The sequence below is a fragment of the Asterias amurensis genome, chromosome 8 (assembly GCF_032118995.1).
Source record: "Asterias amurensis chromosome 8, ASM3211899v1".
Lineage (NCBI taxonomy): Eukaryota > Metazoa > Echinodermata > Asteroidea > Forcipulatida > Asteriidae > Asterias > Asterias amurensis.
Window position 1 is genome coordinate 13,634,954 of NC_092655.1, and position 27,051 is coordinate 13,662,004.

The 27,051-nt window shown below is 39.6% G+C and overlaps 1 protein-coding gene and 1 non-coding gene across 3 annotated transcripts; one reads left to right on the forward strand and one right to left on the reverse strand.

Moving 5' to 3' along the window:
* Window positions 1–4,389: 4,389 nt before the first annotated feature.
* On the forward strand, window positions 4,390–27,051 carry LOC139940582 (pantothenate kinase 3-like). Of its 2 annotated transcripts, XM_071936908.1 has the most exons (8): window positions 4,390–4,543; window positions 6,756–6,889; window positions 13,970–14,328; window positions 18,420–18,670; window positions 20,526–20,702; window positions 23,102–23,225; window positions 23,963–24,088; window positions 26,173–27,051. In XM_071936908.1, exons 2-8 carry the CDS (start codon window positions 6,790–6,792, stop codon window positions 26,257–26,259), a joined length of 1,224 nt encoding a protein of 407 aa, XP_071793009.1. In that variant the 5' UTR covers window positions 4,390–4,543; window positions 6,756–6,789; the 3' UTR covers window positions 26,260–27,051. The 2 variants fall into 2 exon arrangements, with proteins under 2 accessions (XP_071793009.1, XP_071793011.1); XM_071936910.1 differs by lacking the exons at window positions 4,390–4,543; window positions 6,756–6,889 and adding an exon at window positions 12,532–13,048.
* On the reverse strand, window positions 15,298–15,370 carry Trnan-auu (transfer RNA asparagine (anticodon AUU)). Its single transcript has one exon. It is a non-coding gene; the product is annotated as a tRNA-Asn (tRNA).

Here is a 27,051-nt window from a genome sequence, read left to right on the forward strand (position 1 = left end):
GTCTCGAAATCAACCATCTAAACGCACACAACTTTGTGTGACAAGAGTGTTTTTTCCTTTCATTATTATCTCGCAAGTTCGATGACCGATTGAGCTCAAATTTTCACAGGTTTGTTGTTTTATGCAAATGTTGAGATACACCAACTGTAAAGGCTAGTCTTTGACAACTACCAATAGTGTCCACTGCCTTTAAAGGCAGTGGACACTATTGGTAATTACTCAAAATAGTTATTAGCATAAAACCTTACATGGTAACGAGGAATGGGTTGATAGATTAATACAAACGGCTCCCTCTGAAGTGCCATAGTTTTCGAGAAAAAATAATTTTCCACGAATTCGATTTCGAGACCTCAGATTTAGAATTTGATGTCTCGAAGTCTACCATCTAAATGCACAAAACTTTGTGTGACAAGGGTGTTTTTTCTTTCATTATTATCTCGCAACTTTGACGACCAATTGAGCTCAAATTTTCACAGGTTTGTTATTTTGTGCATATGTTTAGATACACAAAGTGAGTAGAGTGGTCTTTGACAATTACCAATAGTGTCCACTGTCTTTAAGAGGGCACTTCCATCTCACATGGGAAACTTATGAAAGGCGGCAAGGCAAAGACCCGGGGAAACTGAGACAATGGCATCCGCAGAATTCCAGGCCTGGTTAATGAACAACGGAAGGGGTAATCTATCTTAAAATAAATAGCAAACAACAAAACTTATATTAATTTGGTTTTACCCATATAAACACCATTGTGTGGTAGCACTGTTTACTCATAATTTTCCCAAGTTCTGTGAAAACAACACCAAAGACACATTACTTTGGTGCATGGGATTCGAATCCACGGCCTTTGCAATTTTGTAGCAGTGGCTAAACAAACTGCAGCTTTCGATAATATAAAGTAATTCAAGAATAATTTCTTCGGTAAACAGTATTGTCCAAGGCCCACACTTCGTGTATCACATAAAATAACAAACCTGTGAAAATTTAGGCTCAATCTGTCATCGGAGTCGAAAGATAACGGGGAAACCCACGCTTGTTTCCGCACATTTCGCCGTGTCATGACATGTGTTTATTGTAAATCCGTTAATCTCGATAACGAGAATTTATAATTGTTTTAATGTTTTCTCAATAAGTAAAGCATTTCATGGAACAATATTTCAAGAGAAGTCTTTCACCATTACCTTCTGTAAACCCTGTAAGTTATTTGTAAATCTGTGAACTTTTTTTCTTTTTCTACTCCGATAAAGAAATAAATTGTTATCCAAACAAATAAATTTGAATCTGAGAATTCAGAGTGTATCCAACATTCTGCTCCGGATTTTCCGCGATATCTGAAAACGCTAGTACCAACCACCTTTTGAAATGAAATATAAATATCAACATTAAATATAAGATTAAAACAATCAAACTAATGGTTAACAATTTGTATATTTTGCCTTTAAAGAAAAACATATGACTTGAAAGAAAGTCTGTGGCATCCGTATTACGAACATAACAAGACAAATTCAGCGTATGAATTTAACATCAGTAGGATAGATAATATTATGATGAAACAAAATTTACAAGAACAAAAAATGCATTTTTCCGGCTAATGTCATCTGAACGTCACTATTTACACCGAAGGGGGCAGGCAACCATCGGCCTCCCCCGCATTCTCAAATGGGACGCCGACCGAGTTAAGAAACCGCCGGACGTACGCTTTCACTTAACAAAATGCTCCTTTGTTCATCCACGCGCAACCTCACAACGCACATTTAGAGGAAAGTGCGTGCCAAAAAACGTCTACAAGTGAATGAAGTCATCGTTTTCGGTCCTTTTAAAAGTATTTCTCATTGAAGTGACGACACACACACGTCCATACACCACGCCTGGCATGGCGCGTGCGCGTGGGATCTTTTCAAAGGCATGGACATTTTTAACACTTGTCTGGCAGAACGGCAGTATTTTCTTTCACACGGCCGCGTTGTGTGCACAACAAGCAAGCGCGGGCTGGAGAGCTTCAAATACACCCATATCCGAGGTACATCCACGATCGCCCTCGGAAAGCGCGTGCGGAGCTTTCTACACGTTAAACCAATGGTGAGCGATCGTTCCGATATTGCACATGTAGACTGCAATTCTACCTCATTTATGAGCTGTTTTACAGCGCCGTTTGTCCACACAATGACGTGGCGAAATCACTAAAGAAAAACCTCATATCATCGGTTCATGCTGGGCGGACTCTCACACGCGTGCACAGACTCCCCTGTGCGGTAAAGCAATGAGGATTGGAAATTGCCCAACTGTTGGGCGAAACGTATTTAAACCTCGATAATGGCTGAATTCCTGCAAAGCCAAACCCAGAGATTGCACCAGCAGCAGCAGCTGCATGAAACGAACGGTATGCGAACCGCTAAAACAAGGCTTTCCCACTATCAAAAACGGCGTTCGGGATTGGAGATTTTACCACGTAAAGCATGGGAAAACTGAGTTTGGACCTCAAGTTACATCTTTTTCCAAGCTGCCTACTTCCGCATAAATGGAACGGTAGAAACGGTGTATAAATATCTGCCTTTTACAGGGTCCTAGAAATGTTTCCCCATTTAGTCTTCACAAAATTCCTCTTTGCGGTAAAGCAATGAGGATTGGAAATTGCCCAACGGTTAGGCGAAACGTATTTAAACCTCGATTATGGTTGATTTCCTGAAAAGCCAAGCCCACGGATGGCAGCACAAATTGAACGGTACGCGAACCGCTAAAACACAACTTTCCCATGAATCAAAAACGAAGCGAAGGGCACAAAAGTGTTTGGACCTCAAGTTACATCTTTTTCCAAGCTGGCTACTTCCGCATAATATGAACGATAGAAACGGTGTATAAATAATATCTGCCTTTTACAGGGTCCTAGAAATGTTTCCCTTTTTAGTGTTCACAGACCCCTCTGTGCGGAAAAGCAATGACATTTGGGAATTGCCCAACTTGTTGGGCTAATCGTATTTGAACCTCGATTATGGCTGAATTCCTGTAAAGACAAATCCACGGATTTGGATTGCAGGATGGCTGGGGAGGGAGACTCTATGGAGGACGAAAAGTGGCCATCTGCTTTTCTGGTCAGAATAGCAGAAAGGCAGATTTTATGTGTTTTTTTAAATATGAATTTTTCTACTTTTCAATTTTTTTTTGCTACCTGCCTGAAAAGCAATTTGAATGGTTTGTGAAAATCTATTTTTTCCTACTTTTTTTACTGTTGCGTTACCAACCAGTAAAGCAGGTTTTACTTTTTATCTCCTTATATGCTGGGGGACGAAAAGTTGTTATTTCCTTTTTTGCTATCGGATGTGGCAGAAAAGCAGAGAAGTAGATAATTTTATTGCTTTTTCACAGAATTAATCTACTTTTCTACTACTACTCTGATAGCAGAAAAGCAAAAGGCCATTTTTCGTCCGCCAGCATAAGGAGATAAAGTAAAAACATAAAAGTAGAGAAGTAGAAAAAAAATGCATTTTCACAAAACGTTCAACCTGCTTTTCAGATAGCAGAAAGCCCATCAAATCTGCTTTTCTAAATCTGACACCAGAACATCAGATGGCCACTTTTCGTCCTCCATATTGCCCCTAATTAAAATGCGATCTACTTTTTGATAGGAGCATTTGAGGTATAATAGGAGCTTCTTACAGCAGCTGAGAGGAGGTTCCATTCTGTAGTTTACGGTAGAGTCTGTAGCCATCGTTGTTGGCAGGTTTTATGAAGGAAATTGATTTTCTGTTCGGCGAGTTTTCACTCCTGTCAGTAATTTATATGTATATGGATTTGAGAAACGGTGTTCTAATTTATATGGCCCAAACCATAATAAAATAGACGTGACACATGTTGAGGGCAGTGGAACCCAGGTTGTGGTGTTTTTTTTCTGTAAATGCAGCATGCATGGTTGGTAAGCATCATGGAGCAAGTGCTCCATGGTAAAGCTTTGCGAAACTGGAGATTTTCGACGACTGAACAAATCTAGAAATTACAATAACCGTTTGCTAATTCACTTTGTGGATACTTTGTGGTTGATTTCAAACTGCAAGCCTGGATAAGAGAAAGTCACTTGGCAACACTGGTTTTACACAGATGGAATAGGACATTAAATTTGTATCATCTGTAATCGCCAAATTCAAAATAAATTTTAGTAACGAGGCTTATTATTTGTTATACCATAAATCAAAGGAATACTGATTCGCCACAAAGTCAAAAAGTCAAGTTGTTGGTGGTAAAATTCAAAATCATACTTGTTGAATGGTATACAAAAAATAAATGAAAACTATTATTGTGAGGTTACCCGTTGAGGGCGCTATTCGCTATTCGCGTAAAATAGTCGGGAACGTTTTCGTTGAATCCCGGACCCTTGCATTTTTGCATCGAAAGATTTCTGCAGTCAAGGACATGTGACCACCACAGTTCATTCAGACTTTTGTTGCATTTACTACGAGCTGTGACCGCATCACATGGGTTGTTTTGTCAGTGTTTTTGTGACTCAAATATTATAGTAAATACGTGTAGCTCTTCATTTGGTGGAATTCTTTAGGTAAGTAACATTTAAGGGATGATTTTAACCAACAACAAGTTTCAAAATCCGTTTTTATGCCCCTTTCCTGAATACGAACCCTGGCCGCGGTGGCCTCAGTGGCTTGAAACTGTGTGAATGTTTTTCAATCAACTGTTATTGTTATTAAAAATAGGTTGACCCGCCCAGCTAGCCGGCCCTAGCTATGCGGACTGCGAGTAAAATTTAAACTCATATTTGTTCTTCACCTTCAGTTGCTGAAATTACTTTTATTCTTCATGTAAATTTATACTGGGGAAACAAACAAATGAACACATTTTTTGTTAAGTCTTTAGTCTAACTACATTCTGAACTTAGACTAGAGTTATTTATTAATATTAGACCATGAATGAATGAACCGGATGAAGGTAGCTAGAAAGACCCAGTATGGTAACTGCTGGGGCGCTATACTCCCTTTTTCGACATTTTGTCATTATCGGTCGTATTCTAGCGCCCCAGTGAAAGCAAACTAAGATATGGGATACAGATACTAGAAACTATAAGGCTCCCCCGTGAGCCTTATAAATAGGGGTCTAATATTTTGGGCCTCCTTGACGCTATACGTTTTTCAAATCAGCCTTGATAGGTGAAAGTTTTATTACTGTTAGCCAGCAATAACTGAAGTTTCTTTTGTATTACACTACCAAAACTTTCCCCACATACTCAATATACATTCATAATGCTTGCATTTCCTTTTTGTTGAGTGAAATTAAAAAACACCGTCAAAAAATGCAATTTTCTGCTCATATTTTCTGCTCATAGGCCCCTGCCTTTATCCTTGCGGATAAAGGCAGGGGCCTAGTCTAGCTGCCACCTAGCTATAGACCCCTTGCACGCGCATCACACGCGGCAACTGACGCCACGCTCACCATGTTGGTGGTCAATAGGCTTACGTGTAAACGCCGCGTCACCTAAAATGCGCACTTCTCTGAACATAGAGCAATGATGCTCTGAATAACACATGTTGACATTGACCACCAAAATGGCGCATCCAAGATTATTCTGATGATGACGTCCGGTTCCCTCTGAAGTAACGTAATTTTCCACGAATTTGATTTCGAGACCTCAGAGTTTAGAATTTGAGGTCTCGAAATCAATCATCTGAAAGCACACAACTTCATGTGACAAGGGTGTTTTTTCTTCCATTATTATCTCGCAACTTCAATGACCGATTGAGCTCAAATTTTCACAGGTTTGTTATTTTATGCATGTTGAGAGACACCAAGTGAGAAGACTGGTCTGTGACAGTTACCAATAGTGTCCAGTGTCTTTAAAAGTCTCTCGCGAATAGAGGGAGTGTGTGCAGTAAGTGGGTGAGGGTTCAATGAACAGCCAAAGGTCTTCTCTCATCATGATCATGATGACACAGTTCCTTTAAAGGCACTGGACACTATTGATAATTACTCCAAATATTTATTAGCATAAAAACTTACTTGATAACAAGCAATGGAGAGCTCTTGATAGCAAAACAATGTGAGAAACGGCTCCCTCTGAAGTAACGTAGTTTTTGAGAAAGAGGTAATTTTCATAAAATAATAAAATACTTCAGCTGAGTTCTTTTATTATGCATCTGAAAGCGCACAAATTTGTGCAATAATGGTGGGTTTTTTCCTTCATATCTCTTGCAACTTTGATGACCAAAAATTGAGCCCAAATTTTCACAGGTTTGTTATTTTATGCATATGTAGGGAAAGTGAGAAGACTGGTCTTTAAAGCCATTGGACCCTTTTGGTTCAGAAAAAAAAATTAAAGTTCACAGATTTACAAATAACTTACAGGGTTTACAGAAGGCAATGGTGAAAGACTTCTCTTGAAATATTAGTACATGAAATGCTTTACTTTTTGAGAGAACAGCAAAATGTAAATTCTCGTTAACGAGAATTACGGAATTATTTTATAAACACATGTCATGACATGGCGAAACGCGCGGAAACAAGGGTGGGTTTTTCCGTTGTTTTCTCCCGACTCCGATGACCGAATGAGCCTTGAGTTTCACAGGTTTGTTATTTGATATAGAAGTTGTGGTACACAAAGTGTGGGCCTTGGACAACACTGTTAACCGAAAGGGTCCAATGGTTTTAACAATTACGAAGGTGTACAGTGCCTTTGAAAGGGTGAATATTGGAATGAAGTATTTTTAGTCTCATCTTTGTGCACACCCCTTCAACTGTTTATCAATTTATTGTTACGATAGATTGAGTGAGTATAGCCCCTGGACTTTGGCAATTATGAGTACTGACAAAATGGAGAGTGGAGATTCGCCGTCAACCAAGAAGATCGAGGACAAAGCGCAGCCGAGAATGAGGAAAGTCTCTTGCAGAAACCCAGGTACTATACTAGCCGTGACACTTGTGTCCTTAAGACACTTAACCATTGCTTCGTCCTTCGGATGGGACGTAAAGCCATTGGTCCCATGTGTTGTGTAACGCATGTTGAAAAACCCAAGTGCACATATTGAAAAGAGAAGGGGTTTGCCTGGCTGCGACTGCTGTACGCGCCGTAGAACCCTAGAAGGTGCTAAATAATTGGGTCTCAGAATTCATCACCGCAATAACCTATCTTTCTAAAAGTTTGTATATCTCAGCGCCTTGAGTACCTTGTTTGGTAGATACGTGGGCTATATGAGACTTCGATGTTTTATTATTACAAGCATCAGGGTCATTGTGTGCACTCAACTGAGTAGTGGAAAGCCCTTTTAACCCGCGGGGTCAATTTCACAAAGAGTTAGGACTAATGTAGTCCTACATGTAACTTAGGTCTATTCCTAGGAGGTAGTAAAAACTTAAGGCTAGTATTAAGTTAGGACGATGCGGAGAGTAACTCGTCCTTATAGATAAGACTTGCCTTAACTCTTTGAGAAATCCACACCTGGGGCAGTTTTTACAAAGCAAAAAAACTCATCGCAAGACGAATTGTCAGTATTACCAAAGTGATTTTTATACATGATGATGACATCACACTTAGCAACTACAACAAATTTGCAGTTTTAAGATCAATCTTAGCTCTTAGTGATATTGACCCCTGGTCTGGCCCTGGTCTGGCCCTGGTCTGACCCTGTAATTGGGCATACCCGGGGGACTAGCCACCCCTGCTCAAGAGTGTGGGTATGCGGTCATAACATCCTGGGGTATTCTTGAAATGTGCCGTCTGAACCCCGAGGAACAGGGACACGACACAGTGTGCCAGGGTGTTTCTGTGGGGTAAAAAATGCCTGGGGTCTCCCCAGGGCTGTACTCCACGGGGATCAGTGTGAAAAGGACCTATGCCTGAACCGAAACCTACTACATGTACACTGCCCAGTCTTCCATTTTACAGGTTGAACCTTTCTCCAGAAGACGATCAGAGCATACTGATCGAAACGTCGAGTTGAAACCAACAGTTCTTTTCAGAACCACCCCAACTCTTTAGGGATAGTCATTACATGGTGTTACCGCAAACCTTTCTTTATCGTATTTCCACCATGCAAAGTTTCAAAGCCTACTTAGGTTGAACCTTTTTAGACTCCAAATTTTAAAAGTTGATAATGAAGTTTGTGTATCACTACATGTATGCCCTCTTGTGGTTAAAAAGTGTACAGGTTCTTATGGTTATGAGATAGCTGGTCGTCCATAGATTCTAATCTGTCTAGTTGAGGTTCGAACTGGCAACATGAAAGCTGGACAATTCAGCGGTCCAAAGTTGCACAGTCTTTCACTCTACAGGTTGAATCTTTAGACTCCATTTTAGTTGATAATGAAGTTGGTGTATCACTATGCCCTCTTGTGTTTAGATAGTGTACACTTTCTTTTGGTAATGATAGCTGGTCGGCCATAGAGCCTTTAATCTGACTAGTTGAGGTTCGAACTGACAACATGAAAGATTGACAATTCAGCAGTCATAGTTTTATTTTATTTTTTTTCAGAAATGGGCAAATTTTTTTAGATTGATTGAAAACAAACCTGGAGACTAGGCTGACAGAAATGGCTGAAATTTCAACATAGACAAAACAATTAATGTTGTGTAACCATGCCGTCAGGGCCCTCTGGGACCGTTTGTGGTTTCAATGATTGCAAATTGTTTGTATGAAATAAATATTTTGATTGAGATGGTGAAGTCAGGTGCCTTTCTCAAACCTTGGCTTGCGCTCCGGTGTGGCAGGAGATTCTGTGTCGTCCTCCGCCCCCCCCCCCCCCCCCCCCCCCCGAGATTCTGTGGTCCCCCCCCCCTTCGTAGAACTGCATACAAACTACTTCTAATAGCGCCCTCTTTTGAAACATCCTCCATTAGCCCATGTTAATTTCATGTATGGGGGATCGAATCTCCGGCAGAAAAACTTCCCTGGGACACTGGCTCCAGGCTACAACTGTTGATGTTCGAACAACTTTTGTGCAAAATGAGCCGGAGACAGAGCCCAAGTCGAGGTTTGATCGGAGAGACCCCATGAAACTGCTTAAAACATCAATTCAGTGTGGTTTTCGAGATTAAAAAAGTCTACTAAGAAAAGAATCATTATCTTCAAACTGTTTGAGTTTGATGTAAGTCTGCGGAAATTGTGTTTTGTGTCCTACAAAAAGTACCCAAACCCTTTAAGATGATGTATCTAGCACAGGTTCACTAATCGCCAGGGGAATCTAATCATGTTGTTGTGACCAGAAACTATTATTGATAAGAGTGTAACAATTATTTAGACTTTGAAATGTCAACATTAGGCTAAAAAAAACTTTCCAATGCAATTGCACCTTGTACGCAATGTCTATATCATCAACAAGTTTTAAATAGGGAATGAGCTTAAACCAAAATGACCAGTGCACTGCAGTGGTTTTAATGCATTATTTTGAGAACGGTTTTGAATAGCCTTGTGATTTGTCCTTGCACATTTTTTTTTCTTTCATCAAAAGGCTAAATGACAACACAACACTGTGTTAGGCCTACATGTATGACTGCCTCTAGCTACATCATGGTCAAACACCTGTTCTAGAATGGCAAACATGTAGGTCGTTGGTAGGATGACGGGGGTTCTAATCCCACTCGATTGATTTGTAAGTCACAGGGTTCAGGAAAGTGAGGTGAAAAGGAGCAGACTGCAATGTTGATCTAAGACATACAATCATTAAGGAGGAAAGAGACGAGGTTGGGGGGGGGGGAGGAATTGACAGTATATTTGAGTTGGTCTTGACTTAAGTGCCCATTCAAACATAGTAAGTTTTCCATTATACTTTATTTAAGATTTTCCAATGGAAGTGCTCTTTTCAAAGTGCCCCTTTCAAAGAGTTTACAATGGGTGCGTTCGATTAGCTTCCCTGGGTCGACCCCGCGGTGCTCACTCGGGTGAGCCCCTGATGAGCTAATGCACCTCAGGCATGCACCTCAGGCCAGCCCCAGGTGACCCACTCCACAAGCAGGGCCCTGGGGGCTGACCCGCGTAAGCCCCTGGAATGACGTCAAAGCTATCAGAACGTACCGGAGGCAGACCGGGGTCGACCCAGGGAAGCTAAACGAGCGCACCCATAATGTACATGTAGATTGATCTTAGATCTGCAAATCAATCTACTTGCTAAGCAAAGTGTGATGTCACAACATGTAGATCACTATGGTTATCTGACTCGTCTTAAGATGAATCTTAATGAAATTGGCCCCCAGGTCTGCTCCGACAAAAAATATTTTGTATTGTTCATTTTGTACTAAATGCTTATGTACACAACTTACTCACATGTACACTTTATTTGGGTAAATATTGTCTTGCTTAAAAAAAGCCTTGTAATTGGCAGACTGGACGTGTTTATTTTCAGACAGTCCCTGGACTGATAAGAAAGTTTTCACAGACTGTTTACTGTTTACTGTTTACTGTTTACGGACACAGGAATTTTATGAACAATAGCTTGGAAATTAATGTTGGAAACATTCACCTTTGTGTATTAATAATTTTCTAATTTTATCTGTATTCAAAGATGTACATCTTTGTAGCAGAAATATATGAAGGGTAAACAAAACTGTGAACCATTCATCAACCACTTCTCTAGTAAAAACAAATAATAACTGTTTTCTAGTCGTACATGTACACTGATTTTTTTTTAACCCTCCTACTGTTTGGCCCATTAGCAATCTGAGGTTTTTTATTTGACAAACCCTGATGCCGGCATGCAGTTTAATGTGATTGCATCCACACAGGACACAGTCAACCCTCCTACTGTCTAACCATTCAATGTCTTCCAATGATGTTTTGAGTGATTTGATAAACTATGCTAAATGTAGCCTGCAAATTGATATCATGTGGTGAATGCATTTCAACACTGTACCAGTCAACCCTCACACTGTCTGACCACTTACTATCTTCCACTGAAGCACACCTTTTAAACATTGGAGTGGAGTGACAACTGACATTTACAAGAAGAAGAAAGGGGAGGGTTAAGGCCACAACCTATCAAAAAGTCCCAGTCTTTAAAGCCATTGGACCCTTTCTGTACAGAAAAGAAAGAAAAAAGTTCACAGATTTACAAATAACTTACAGGGTTTACAGAAGCTTTACTTTTTGAGAAAACAGTAAAACATTATCAATTCTCGATATCGAGAATTCAAATTTATTTTAAACACATGTCATGACACGGCGAAGCGTGCGAATACAAGGGTGGGTTTTCCCGTTATTTTCTCCCGACTCCGACGTCCGATTGAGCCTAAATTTTCACAGGTTTGTTATTTTATATATAGAAGTTGTGATACAGGAAGTGTGGGCCTTGGACAATACTGTTTACTGAAAGTGTCCAATGGCTTTAAGAATTTGAGGCTGGCTGAGATAGGCCTACAGACTGGTCCCCTGTAATATTTTGATGTACGAGTAATGATACTGATCAGGGAATCAAACAAAGATGACTGTGACAGTTAAGATTATCAATAATCAGGTGATTGATCAATAATCAGGTGATTGATCCATATCATCAGACCATAATTGATCAGTGGGTCTCCTTCTACATGTAACATCCCCTACCAGTAGAAATACAAACAAACGGGTACGAGAGTTGTGTACATTGTTGCTACATGTATCTGGTATTGTGATTCCCAACAAGGTCAACTGACTGTTTAAGTCCACAAGGGTGTTTTTTCTGGACACCATGTTTTGACTTCGGACTTTCAACTTGTGTCTTTCATGCAAAAGTAGGCTGATGCTTTTTTTCAGAAGTATTTTTGGACAGAATGCTAAATGCTTGGTGCACCAACAGCCCACAGATTCTACTGTACGCGACGATTAAGTGATACTTCGTACAAATTCTGAATTTTGAACCCAGCTGTTAACTTTTCTCATTTGGTCTTGCAACAGTCATCTCACTGCTAGTCTCTCCCATGTAATCCAGCCTGCTTCATTATGCGCATAATCTATCTGGAACTTGCACAATTTGCCAATTCTATTTGCACTGATTGCCCTGGTTTTGCTTCAAACTACATTCCTGTTTGTATTGATGCTGGTAGGAGAGTCAACCACTGAACATAAATTCAACGTCGCCCACATGTGTGTAAACTACCAGCGTGTTTCTGCACCGGGATTACCTCTAGAGGGTTAATCGCATGTTGTACTTTAGTGTACAGTACGTGTACATGTAGCTTCAATCAACACTCAAACAGATTTGCAGTAATATTTCCGGAAAGAATTTGTCTCATGTACTAAAAATACATGTACAATGTACTATATATTTTCCTGTTAAAGTTCTTCAGAGTACTTCAACTATTTTTTTTTTCGATGGATGAACAACCTTTGACCACTGAGATCAGTTCTGGAAAGTGAAACAGTCCAAGTGGTGTTTACTTTTGCTACAGAGAGAGTGACAAGTCTGTTCTTTCGTCTGCGTTGACCCAACATCATCTGCTTGCTTTAAATCTAAAAGTGATTTGACATTGTTTCATCGCTGGGATTTTTGTCGGTAGTTGGTTGTGATTTTCACAAGAGCCACCACACGTATGACTACAGTTTTGTGGTTTTTGTGAAATGTATTTTAAGTTTGCTTACTATGCATTCTGCAAGTGCCCTTTTGTTGACAACCCAGTTTAAACTCTTGAACAAATGGATTTAAAAGGATTGTGTGTAGTTTGAAATCAATGCAGTCCTACTACTACTCCAGCCAGAGGTTGAGATTTGAGCTTATCATCTTACTATTGACATTGCTTGAGCGTACATTTGTCCAGAGCACGTTATAAGGGATCTAAGGTGCTAAAATCACTTTACATGCATGCAGTACGGTGGCTTCCTTATGAAAGTGGAACCAAACCATTTCCAAATTCCCTATGTGCTTGGGTTACTTGAATCTGTCTGACTTCTTGGAAAAACCACTTTGAATCGTCGGGTTTAGTTCCCAGAGAGCTGCAGGACAGAGTGGGCTGGATCATTTTGAACTGCGACATCTTTCAAGAGTTTCTGTCGTTGTGGAGAGGTCGTCATCTAAGCTTTTCCTCCAATGGCTCCCACAATGGAGCCAAAACATACTCATACATGTGTCGTTGATGGATGTGACACGAATTTGGGTAATCAGTATTTGCTGTTGTTTTCTATCAATTGTTTCTTGCAATGTACCACAGTCTGCCTTAAAGGGACATCGCAACTAATTAGTGAAGGACACGCACGCGTGAGCAAGAACACGTGGGGCTCTCCAATGCCTTTCTGCACAACTCTGTCTTTTGGACACCCTGTTTTAAATTTAGACATCCAGCCGTTGATTTCACAAAGAGTTAGGACTCGTCTTATCTCGAGTTAGGACGAGTAACTCGTCCTAACTTTGACATGTTTGAACTAATCTTAGGTCTGCATGCTATAGTGCAGGGTTGGGACTCGTCCTAAGTCCTATTAGTCTTAAGTTAGGAGGAGTTTTGTGAAGTCGACAGCTGTTTTTTCTGCCATTGATTAGTATATATTGCAAGTGAACAATGTGGCAACCCAGTTTTTAAATTTCCAGCAAATTCGGAAACCCTTTTATCAAAACCTGATTTAAACTTTGATGCTTGCTTTGTTTTTCTAATAGCATTGCAATATATTTACACTTTGTTGATTATAAATAAAAATAACGAAATGTATTTACATTGTGTTTTCCCAAAACATTATCGAAGCACAGAAACAAAGAAAAGGATAAATTAAAACTAGCTAAAACAAATCATTAATCTACTATTTAGGAAAGAGATAAGTTTAATTTTTTTCTTAAAACTAGCCTCACAAGAAGATTTATGGACATTAGTTGGGAGATTGTTCCAAAGTTCAGCAGCAGAGTGTGAGAAGGCGTGTTTGCCATGAGTTAATCTGGACTCATGAGTGTCAAGCCGAGTTTTATTCGGAAGAAGAACAGAGTCCTTGACGATGTTTTTGGCGAAGATGAAACATATCAGACAGATTAGGGGGAGCAATGCCATTCAAACTCTTGTTATTAATAATTTGTTATTATTTAACTTCCTCAGCGATGCCATGGTTCGGTATGGACATTGGCGGGTCCCTCGCCAAACTCGTTTACTTCGAACCCGAAGACATGAATCTTGAGGACGAGAACACAGAATTCGAGCCGGAAGCCCTCTACAAAATCCACCACTATCTACGGTATAACACCGCCTACGGGTCCACAGGAATCCGCGACACCCACCTAGAGGTCAAGAACTTGACCGTCTTCGGGCATAAGGGGTCAATGCACTTTATACGCTTCCCGACGACGAGCATGAACTTATTTCTTGACATGGTGAAGGAGAAGAATCTATCCAGTCTGGCAGATACCATTCACGCAACGGGGGGTGGAGCTTATAAATTTGAGAATGGATTTAATGAGGTGAGAGTTTATTTACAAATTTATTTATTTGTTTATTCAAATGCAAAGTATTCTTCTGGGACTGTTTCTTTTTAATTTTTATCATGTATAAATAAGGGAATCAATGTGTGGTGAAGAGGTTTTCAACTAGTGTGTAAACCCAACGAGGCATGGTTCTTGATAATTTTACCGAGATGAAGTCGAAGTAAATTATAAAGAACCAGGCCTCGGCGGGTTTAAACCACTAGTTGAAAATGGTTTCAACACACTTTGATTCCCATTCATACATGTAAATACCTTTTCGGTCAAAAACATAACTTTTTGGTCAAAAAGTAAAATAAATGCAAAAATTTAATTGTTAAATGATTTTTTTTCAACACAACACCCCTCCAGATATGAAATGGTAAAGCCCTCCGCCGCCCTTGGGTAAACAACTCCTTATAAGGGAATGCTGTGCGCGTCGCGTGTATCGCGTGATGTGGCACAACTGTTTCAGCCGTTGCTCTCGACCAATAGGAATGAAGAAACTGTCTTATAAGAACAGGTGCAAGGTCACGTGTCACGCCCATGAATTAACACTTTTTACCGGTCATAAACAAAGGTTTAAACACACCCACGTGACGCGCTCTCCACCAATAGGAATAGCGAAACTGTTTGAGGTATTTATGAATAACAATTCTATGTTTTTGTTGCCAGACTTTTTTACTAAAAATTGTGTGAACAAGTAAAAGGCCACAGAAACGTTCACAGAACTTGTCAAAGCCAGACCTTGTACGGCTCATCGTCTCTGAGTGCCTGCAGAATATTATTAAGTTTAATTGTTCAGACGAAAACTCACCTTGAAATTATTTCATAGACAATCTGAGGACACTTCATAAACTGTTGAGTCATGTTGAAGGATAAATGACTGAGAGCCATAAAAAAACCCAAATATGTTTGTGGTTGTCTTGTAACCTTTTTTATATTGATTTTTAGGGTTGAACAAAGAATTGACTAGAGTGGGATTCGAACCAATGACCTCCGGATTAATGTGCCGGCGCTCTACCAACTGAGCTATCTAGCCCTATATTGGCGGTGTCCCTATTTTGTCAATATCTTTGTTCAGGGGTGCCAGTCAGAAGCCATACAACCGTTAACTGCCGTGTAGCCAGGGATCACACCCAAATTACGATACAACCTGGGAAGCGGCAGCAAGGGGATCACCTTAAGGGGATGCGACTTTTTGTTTCAGATATCAATATAAACCACAGGGGAAACTGACTGGGTATAGGATTTGTAAGGATACTGAAACTATTGTTGAATTTCAGTCGTAAAGCTTACTGATTAAATGGAGTTCATTCTAGAACCATTTTTGTGTGAAACATTTCTCTCTGAAAATGGAGTCGTACGATCCACAAAGCTATCTGAAAAACTACAAAAAATGCAACAGATGTGTTTACATGTTGCAAATTGTGCATGATTTTTCACACGAAACCAGCCGGTTATAAACACATCCAGCTGTGTCTTTATCAACCGTTTAAACACCCCCACGTGACTCTCCTTCAATAGGAATAGCAAAACTGTCTATTTCTAAATAGTTAAAAACGGTATTTATAAATGTTAAATTAAAATCTGTTTGGCCATTGGACACTTTTTGAACAGAACAAAAATTAAAAGTTCACAGATTTACAAATAACTAACAGGGTTTACAGAAGGTAATGGTGAAAGACTTCCCTTGAAACATAATTTCATGAAGTGCTTTACTTTTTTGGAAGACATTAAAACAATTATCAATTCTTGATATCGAGAATAATGGATTTATTTTAAACACATATCATGACATGGCGAAACGTGCAGAAACAAAGGTGGGTTTTCCCGTTATTTTCTCCCGACGCCGGTGACCGATTGAGCCTAAATTTTCACAGGTTTGTTATTTTATATATTATAAGTTGTGATACACAAAGTGTGGGCCTTTGGAAAATACTGTTTACCAATGTTGTGCGATTGCTTTAAAGCCATGGGGCCGATTTCACGAAACTTTAAGCAACTGCGTAAGTCCACTTGCGCAACGTTTATGGCGCAAGTTGCTCCATAAACGTTGCCCAAGTGGACTTACGCAGTTGCGAAAAGTTTTGTGAAATCGGCCCAATGGTCTGTAATAAAGTGAATTTCCTTTTCTGTTAATTTTTGCATAAATGTTTAGTCCTATGTTACATCTAGTCTTCCTCCAGGCTATTTGTTTTACAACCAGATGTGGGGGCATCAAGTCTACGTATCACAGTTATTATTACTTTGCTTTTGTTTTATTTCTCCGTGCCCATCTGGAAGTGTTGTTGTGTTGTTGAGAATTAAAAATGACTGCAATCAATTTAATTCTTTATTGATTTTCAGATTGATTCTCATCTGTTCCTTGCTCTATGGGTTGAACTTTCTGACTGCCCTAAACTTAGCGTGTGAATTCTTGCACTTGCCAACAAAAGCTTTGCAATAGCAGCGTCACATACACATGTAGGCTAACCCTGGGATGTTAGAAATCTGTTTTTTACCGGAGATCAGTTTTAATTTTTAAAACTGGAAACCCTGTTTTTGTGACTTTCCTCCCCCCTACAAGAAAAAAAAAAGCAATAATAAATTGAATACATGTATTTATATATTTTTTAAAAATTAAAGGACCATTACAGGATTGTTTTTCTAGCAAAAAAGTTGCTGGCAGTGTAAACACTTTATGTAACCCATCATATACATAAACTGACAAACCTGTAGAAGTTTGAGGTCGATCAGCCATCTGGGTCACGAGAGAACAGTGAAAAACCGATTACAAATTTTGCATTGCATCGATGCCAAAACAAAAATGAATAAAACTGCAAAGGCGAAATTAAATTATTTATTTCTCATCAAATATGAAATCTCAGACAGAAATATTTCAAGGGATATTTTCTACTATCATTAGACCATGTAAGTTTGATGTAAATCTGTGATCTTTACTTTTTTTGTTTCATACCAATTCTGCAACGTTCCTTTAAGATCTACCTAATAACAACATGAAGATAAATATATATAGAATGCCTCAGATTGCAGGGCTTTAAAACCAATGATAAATGTATGTCAGCAGGCTTTGAGCTATGTAGCTTTCAAGCTTTGCGCATTGAAATTATGAAGTTACATGAAGCTATTTATTGAAATGTTTTGTGTGTGATGAATGTTTGCCATTTCGTGCTCTAACATTGTCTAACTACGTACTTTTTAGATTTGAATTGAGACTGCCATAATCTGGGCCCAATTTCATAGCGCTGCTTAACGGTAAGCAAATTCTTGTGCTTACTGTAGCACAAAAATTTGCTAAGGTGCAAGCGTATTTTCACAGGTTAGCAGAAAAATTGGGCAGCCATATTGCGCGTTTACCATGGATTTGCGTTCTGACGTCATATATTTTTGTGCGGTAACACCAGACGGTTAGCATGCCTTTTCGTGTGCTTACGGTTAGCAGCTCTATGAAATGGAAATCACGCAGTAAGTACAAATCGGCCGCTAAGCAGCGCTATGAAATTGGGTCCAGGTACGGTACATGGATACCCCCCCCCCTGCTCAAAGTTCAGGTTTTCTTTTCAACATCTCTGATTACCTGACGAGCTCCTCAACTCTCCCTGCTTCCCCTCCATCCAGGTGGTCAACATGTCTCTGGATAGAAACACAACGATCTTGGTTGCTAACTTTGAAGCTTTCAAGCTCTGCGCTCACAGTTCAGGTATTCTTTTGAACAGCCTATCACACACCTAATTACCTGACGATCTCCTCCCTTCTCTCCTCTCTCCCCCATCTAGGTGGTCAACATGTCTCTACAGAAACACGACGAGCTTGGTTGCTGAGTTTGAAGCTTTCAAGCTCTGCGCTCACAGGTCAGGTATTCTTTTGAACAGCCTATCACACACCTAATTACCTGACGATCTCCTCCCTTCTCTCCTCTCTCCCCCATCCAGGTGGTCAACATGTCTCTACAGAAACACGACGAGCTTGGTTGCTGAGTTTGAAGCTTTCAAGCTCTGCGCTCACAGGTCAGGTATTCTTTTGAACAGCCTATCACACACCTAATTACCTGACGATCTCCTCCCTTCTCTCCTCTCTCCCCCATCCAGGTGGTCAACATGTCTCTACAGAAACACGACGAGCTTGGTTGCTTACTACGAGGCATCCACTTCATCGACAGGATGATCCCCAACGAGTGCTACTATTGGAAGAACACTGACGCCTTCAACAGTGAAGCCTCGGAGAAGGTCCCCTACGACTTCCACAACCCTTACCCCTACCTGGTCGTCAACATTGGCTCAGGGGTCAGCTTATTAGCAGTGCACTCTCATAGTAACTTTAAACGTGTTGGAGGATCAAGGTATTTTAGTTTACCAGGAGTCTTTTAGTTTACCGTAATAATGTTTGTTTAAATAGAATAATTTTTAGTTCACACCAGTAAACAAAATTCAACTTTTGACTGTGGTGAATTAAATCAAATTGAAAGTGAAATTGAATAAGGGAATAAAGCCGGCCGGTTTTAAGCCGGCAAGGTCGAATTGCCGTGTGATAAGGCTAAGGGCTTTAGCGCACAGCAACATCCCTGCAAGGTTTTAAACAGATGTTTAAGAACGAGTCGCTATTCTTTTATTCCCATTCATAAATGCCCTTTTGTTAAAAAAAGTCAAAAAAATACAATCACAGACACTTTGACAGTTGAAAATTTGAGGTTTGAAATATTTTTTGCAAAAACTTTGTGAAGAGTCTGTTGCGCGTGGGTTGGGTGTACGCGCACACGCTTAGAAATAGGTTACGCGCGCGCTTAAAAGTAGATTACGCGCTGTTACTAATAGCTATGAATTGCGTTCCACATGAGAATCTTGCGCACCTGACACGCTGAAGCCAGCCGGTTATAAACACTGGTCATTATCAACTGTTTAAACACCCCCACGTGACTCGCTCTCCACCAATAGGAGTAGCGAAACTGTCTGGGGTGTTTATGAATTGAAATTTAAAACTATGACAAATTTACAAAAGGAGATGAAAACAAAAGTTATATTTATAGGTTGAAGTTGACCACCAACAAAGCTCAGCAGGTAGAGCGCAGCCACATTAAAGGCAGTGGACACTATTGGTAGTTACTCAAAATAATTATTTGCATAAAACCTTTCTTGGTGACAATTAATGGGGAGAGGTTGATGGTATAAAACATTGTGAGGAACGGCTCCCTCTGAAGTGCCATAGTTTTCGAGAAAGAAGTAATTTTCCACGAATTTGATTTCAAGACCTCAAGTTTAGAACTTGAGGTCTCGAAATCAACCCTTTAAACGCCATAACTTCATGTGACAAGGGTATTTTTTCTTTCATTATTATCTCGCAAGTTGGATGACCGATTGAGCTAAAATTTTCATAGGTTTGCTCTTTTATGCGTTGTTGAGATACACCAACTGTGAAGGCTAGTCTTTGACAATTACCAATACTGCCACTGCCTTTAATCCGGAGATTGTATTGTTCAAATCCCACTCTAGTCAATTTGCTCTTTGTTCAACCTCAAAGCATTGAAAATTTACAGAGTCAGTTTCCATTGTGCTTTATTATTTGATTTGATGTGTTTTGAATGAACTGAGGGCTGGAAACCTGTTCCTGCTAAAACAGATATTTTTGTGTGGAATAGAAGGATAATTTGGGGGTATTCTGGTTGGGCCTACTGATCAAAATGTTAAGTTTTCAACCACTGTTTCTGTTCAGAACCAACACTTCTTAAAGACACTGGACACTATTGGTAATTGTCAAAGACCAGTCTTCTTACCTGGTGTATCTCAACGTATGCATAAAATAACAAACCTGTAAAAAATTTGAGCTCAATCAGTCGTTGAAGTTGCGAGATAATAATGAAAGAAAAAACACCACTGTCACACAAAGTTGTGTGCTTTCAGATGCTTGATTTCGAGACCTCAAGTTCTAAATCTGAGGTCTCGAAATCAAATCCGTGGGAAAGTTACTTCTTTCTCAAAAACTACATCACTTCAGAGAGAGCCAATTCTCACAATGTTTTTTACTATCAACCTCTCCCCATTACTCGTTACCAATTTAGGTTTACTGCTAAAAATTATTTTGAGTAATTACCAATAGTTTCCACTGCCTTCAAGTTATCAACCACCGTTTCTTTTCAGAACCAACACCTACATGTAGTTAATCTCTCTGTTTCACTCTGACTTCTCTCTCTTAACTCTCAGCTTGGGTGGAGGAACGTTTCTTGGTCTCTGTTGTTTACTAACGGGATGTCAGACATTTGAAGAGGCCATTGAGCTTGCCTCGGAAGGAGATGCTACAAAAGTTGATAAGAGCGTTAGAGACATCTACGGAACAGACTACAATCGATTCGGGCTGCCCGGTTCTGTTGTGGCTAGCAGGTGGGTTTAATTATAGTATTATTTTATTTTTCTTGTAATTAAACCTTTGAAACCACATAAATTTAACGTTATAATAACTGAACAGTGATGCCTCATATTGTCATAGACCGTTATCATGCTGCCTTCATCTTTATTATGTTCCTTGTATTGAATAGCATAATCATTTGGCAAATAGGAACCAGACTATTAATTTAATTTTTTACCCATACACCGATGTGTAATAGCACGGTATACTCAGTACTTTCCCCGAGTCCTGTGAAAAAATATCACAGGCATAATACTCGGGTGGGATTCAAACCCATGACCCTTGCAATTCTAGAGCAGTGTCTTACTAACTAGACTACCGAGATTGCCCGGTAGCTAGAGGCAGTTGGAATCCTATGTTTTGGCAGTGAGTATCACAATGAAATATAATGATGTTAAATATGCTAAATAGATGTTAAATATGCATCTGGGATAAAGAATATTAATTTTGGTTTTTACCCATACACTGATGTGTTATTTTGTTCTTCCAGCCTCAGTTTGGTAACATTAATATCAATGGGAGAAACTCAAGATGGCTGCCCCATGATAAAAAGCTATTTCTGTATCTTGCAAGCCTGAGGAATCCTGTGGATAAGGGTGCTTGCTACACATGTACTAGCCTTTAGTCAAGGCGCAGGCGGCACACCGGATGGCACGCACAACCCCAAAAATGTAACGCACAAAAAAGACTATCACTGCGAGCGGCAAAGCCGCGAAGCGCCTTTACCAACTCGATGTAGCTAGCTTTAAGTTTTTAAGGACTAGTCTTAAAGGAACACGTTGCCTTGGATCGGACGAGTTGTTGGTCTATAAAAAGCGTTTGCAACCGTTTGTTATAAAATGCATATGGTTGGAAAGATGTTTTAAAAGTAGAATACAATGACCCACACAAATTTGCCTCGAAATTGTGTGGTTTTCCTTTTACTTTGCGAACTAACACGGTCGGCCATTTATGGGAATCACTCACTCCCATAAATGGCCGACCGTGTTAGTCGAAGAGGTACACGTAAAAGGAAAACCGTGCAGTTTCGAGGCATGATTGTGTGGGTCATTGTATTCTACTTTTACAACATCTTTCTACCCATATGCATTTTGTAACAAACGGTTACAAATGTTTTCAAAGACCAACTCGACTGACTCAAGGCAACGTGTTCCTTTATGTTAGTCTGAAGTTCTGATGGCTAAGTCACCTGAGTGTAGATTCAAGTCTTGTGTTCTTAATCAAGACACTTTGCTATAATGGCTTCTCATCACCCTGGACATGCTGGAGTAAATGTGTACCTCTGGCAGGGTCTGATTTTTGGTCTGATCGATTGGCAGACTGTACGCCCATTTGGCTGTTTCAGTAATACTTTGAAACCAATGAGTTAATGGGAAACTGCAACGGTAGACATTATTGGTTTGATTGATAACCAGCATGTATGCCAATGTAGTTCCTGGTGCTGCATACTCCTAAGGAGTTGAGACTGTTTCAGGAGTGCTTAGGACCCAGTGAGTTAATGGGAAACTGCAACGGTAGACATTATTGGTTTGATTCATTACCAGCCTGTACATGTACGCCAATATAGTTCTTGGTGCTGCATACTCCTAAGGAGTTGAGACTGTTTCAGGAGTGCTTAGGACCCAGTGAGTTAATGGGAAACTGCAACGGTAGACATTATTGGTTTGATTCATTACCAGCCTGTACGCCAATATAGTTCCTGGTGCTGCATACTCCTATGGAGTTGAGACTGTTTCAGGAGTGCTTAGGACCCAGTGAGTTAATGGGAAACTGCAATGGTAGACATTATTGATTTGATTCATTACCAGCCTGTTCGCCAATATAGTTCCTGGTGCTGCATACTCCTAAGGAGTGGAGACTGTTTCAGGAGTGCTTAGGACCCAGTGAGTTAATGGGAAACTGCAACGGTAGACATTATTGGTTTGATTCATTACCAGCCTGTACGCCAATATAGTTCTTGGTGCTGCATACTCCTAAGGAGTGGAGACTGTTTCAGGAGTGCTTAGGACCCAGTGAGTTAATGGGAAACTGCAACGGTAGACATTATTGGTTTGATTCATTACCAGCCTGTACGCCAATATAGTTCCTGGTGCTGCATACTCCTGAAGAGTTGAGACTGTTTCAGGAGTGCTTAGGACCCCATGAGTAAATGGGTAACTGAAAGGGTAGAAATCGTGATTGGGATTGATTATCAATATGCTTGCCAATATGGCTGCCGGTGCTGCAAACTCCTAAGGAGTTAAGATGGTTCAGGAATGCTGTAGGCCCAAACAGAGGTAGTTAAATTGTAGCATTTTGAGCAGTTCCCTGGTTGAAACAGCACATTATAGACATTTATATTAATATATTTTTTTTTCAAATCATTTTTCCGTAGTTTCTGTAACATGTCAATTAAGGAAAAACGAGACGCGGCAAGTAAAAAAGACCTAGCTCGATCCACTCTCCTGACTATTACGAACAACATTGGCTCCATAGCAAGAATGACAGCATTGAATGAGGTGAGTTACCAGACCCAAAATGGCCATTGCCTGGTTCAAGTACAATTCTGTCCAATCAATTAGTTGGGTCTACTGAACAGTGAGTGATTTTTTTTTTTGGGGGGGGTGGGGGGTTAACAAAGACAAATTTACAAGAGCGGGATTTTACATACTATTATTATTATTATTATTATTATTTATTTGGCAATTCACATAAAAATACAAAAATACAAATAATTTATACATAAAGGATAAAACTCTTAAAAACATTAAATATATAAATATATACAGCTGGGTTGGAAAACAGTAAAAAGGGGGATACATTAAGATATAAAAAAGGAGGACAGGCAGTAAAAGAGAAGACAAAGTACTACACGACTGAGGACAACAGAAAGACAACAACAATCCAGGTTTGCCAGGACTGACAAAAGTGCCTGCACGAAAGGTCATTGGTTCAAGTCCAACTCCAGTAAACTTGTCTTTGTTCAAACCCAATCTAATGAAAATTTTCCCAGTCAGTTTCCCTTGTGGTTTATGAAATCGACCCCTGCTCTGGGTTCAAAAAACAACCAAGTGATTTGCCCATGAATTTTCCACAGAACTCTGAAAAATTCCTTAGTATATAGTGCTTATGTAATACACATCGGTGTAAGTGTAAAAGACAAAAATGTATCATTTATCGCAATGCAAAAGTTATGGTTCGTAATTGACAAAGACTGTTTTAAGTGATGGTTTTGGTTTTGTTTGGTTTTCCACAGGGAATTGAAAGAATAGTGTTTGTGGGTAATTTCCTGCGAGTCAACCCCATCTCAATGAAGTTACTTTCCTACGCTATGGACTTCTGGTCTAAAGGGAGTCTTAAGGCTTTGTTCCTCCAACATGAGGTAGGTCAAAGGTCAACGTAGGTCAAAGGGGGAAACAGCTTAAAGGTCAAGTTGATCAAGTGGGGGAAAAAGACCAATGGACAAGTGTGAAACGAAAGGGAGGAATAACATAATTCAGGGCCCACTTTGCTGAAGCTGAAAAAAATTGTTCAAAAAAATTCCTGCGTGAGGAAAGACAAGTTTAGTGTTCTGAATAGTACACCATGGCATGGTTACCTGGTTTTTGGTTGGTAAGCTTCCACAATTTGTTGTTGTTGACCTACTCTTTGTGCTTAAAGGAAATGGACACTATTGATGGTTACTCAGAATAATTGTTTCCTTGGTAACAAGCAATGGAGAGCTGTTGATAGTATAAAACATTGTGAGAATTGGCTCCCTCTGATGTAAAGCAGTCTTTGAGAAAAAAAGGTAATTTCTCAATCACATGACTTATTGGGCATCTGAAAGCACACAAACTTGTGCAACAACCATTCCTTATTCTCTTATTCTCTGTTGTAAGCACAACAAGAGCTTCTTAAGCACAAAAAATAAGCTAAGCATGACAACATTATGCTCACCAGAATATGGTTACCAGCCAAAATAGCTCGTCAAATGTACATTCTATGGCTGGTATCCTGCTTTCTTTTGCTCAGAATTATTTTAAGCACTTATTTCTGCCTAAGTGGCTCTTAAAGGATTTGGGTACCTTTTCAAAATGTCCAAAGATTTACATTAAACTTACAGGGGTTGAAGATAATGATAGTGGAAAGCTTCCTTTCAAATATTACTTACTGAGGTGCTGTAGTTTTTGAGAAATGAGTAAAACAATGTCATGAAAATACGTTTGTAAATTATTTAAATAATTTTCGTCTCATGAGACGAAAATTGTTTTAATGAAATTATTTTACTCGTTTCCCAAAAACTACAGCACCTCAGCATGTAATATTTTTAGGGAAGCTTTCTACTATCATAATCTTCAAACTGTGTAAGTTAAGTGTAAATCTGTGGACATTGTTTTTTTTGTCCTACAAAAGTTACATAGACCCTTTAAGTTGTGCCCTGGGCCCAATTTCATAGAGCTGCTTAACGGTAAGCAAATTTTTTCTCTTAACGTAGCAAAAATAATTGCTTAAAACCATTCGGATTCCATGCTAAACGTACACGAGCTTAAGCACGTAAACAATCTGCGCGCGGAGATTTTAGAATGTTTGCTTAAGCAAAACAGAAGAAGGCAGTGTATTTTGCACTGTGTGCATGGCCTAGGGCTGTTTAACGGTAAGCAAATATGTTGGCTTAACGTAGCAACAATAATTGCTTCAGCATAAACCTATTTCACCAGCGGTTGCTAGCTTAAGCACGTAAACAAACTGCGCGCACAACATTTTAGATCGTTTGCTTAAGCGAAAAAGAAGAAGGTGCTGACAAAATGGCAGGCGAAATAAATGCTGAGTGCACTCGAGTGGCGATAAAAAAAATTTCATCACCTTCTGTGTCTGATATGTATTATTTGTAATGGCTCAAAGTGCCCCTCGAAAGGTTTACACACTAACTTGAAAGTAAACAAGAAGATAATACATTGTACAGCATGATTCTGACAAATTTTAGACACTCGTTTATTCACAACACCTACCATACAAACGCATGTACAATCACCGCTGTGCCGGCACAATAACATCGTTTGCAATGAGTGCTGCACTAATGCGCAGTGTGAATAGCGTGCTTAAGCAAAATAGAGGCTTTAAGGACCCTTTTTGTTTGCAAGGATATGAAATGAAAAATTTGCTAGGTGCGCCTGTTAAGCACAAAATCGACCGTACGGGATGCAGCTCTTTGAAACTGGGCCCGGGGCTTAAACAGGGTGCTAAGCAATGGGGCTTTAAGGACCCTTTTTGCTTGCTTGCCTCGCCGTTTTAAGCAAAAAACCTTGCTTAAGCAAGGCTATGAAATGAAAAACTTGCTAGGTGCACCCGTTAAGCACAAAATCGACCGTTAAGCAGCTCTATGAAATTGGGCCCTGGTAAGAGAAATAGGAAGAAGAATGGCCGACTGTGAAAAAAAAAAAAAGGTTGACTGTGTGGATGTTTTATATTCTTTAAATCTTTTAGGGTTACTTTGGTGCAGTCGGAGCATTCCTAGAGCTTATCGGATACGACGGTGATCGTAATGGCAATGGTGAGGAGACAAGTAAGTAGTGGCCTTTTCCGTCTTCATGAAGCGTGTCTGACACTCAGTACTTGCAGTGTTGGAGAAGTCAACTCTACTCTCTACTACCACTTCCCAATGCAATGTTTTTTTTCTACCAAAAGGCACTTTTCGCCACTTTTAAACGGAACAATTTTGTAACATTCCAACATTCCTTATGAAAAACCAAAAACTATATATAAAAGTGTTTTTATATCACTTGAAATGCAAATGATGTTTTGAAATGACTGCTGGTTTTTTCATTCGATAAGAATTAAGAACTCTTTGATAAGAATCACTGAACCAATTGGAAGAGTTTCAAAACAAGGCAGCACTATATTTTTGCGAAAAGCGTAACAACTTGTACTGAATATGTAGTTTGGGGGGTGTTTGCAGTCTCAAGAGCTATCATGTACAGTTGTACATTATCTAATAAAAATTCCTTAAGGGAAAGCTCTATTAAAGGCAGTGGACACTATTGGTAATTATTCAAAATAATTGTTATAAAACCTTTCTTGGTGACAAGTAATTGGGAGAGGTTGATAGTATAAAACATTGTGAGAAACAACTCCTTCTGAAGTGACGTAGTTTTCGAGAAAGATGTGTTTTTCCACAATTAATTTGATTTCGAATTTAGAATTTGAGGTCTCGAAATCAAGCATCTGAAAGCACACAACTTCGTGTGGCTGTGGTGTGTCAAGGGAGTTTTTTTCTTTCATTAATATATCGCAACGTCGACGACCGATTGAGCTCAAATTTTTCTCAGTTTTGTTATTTTATGCATATGTTGAGATACACCAACT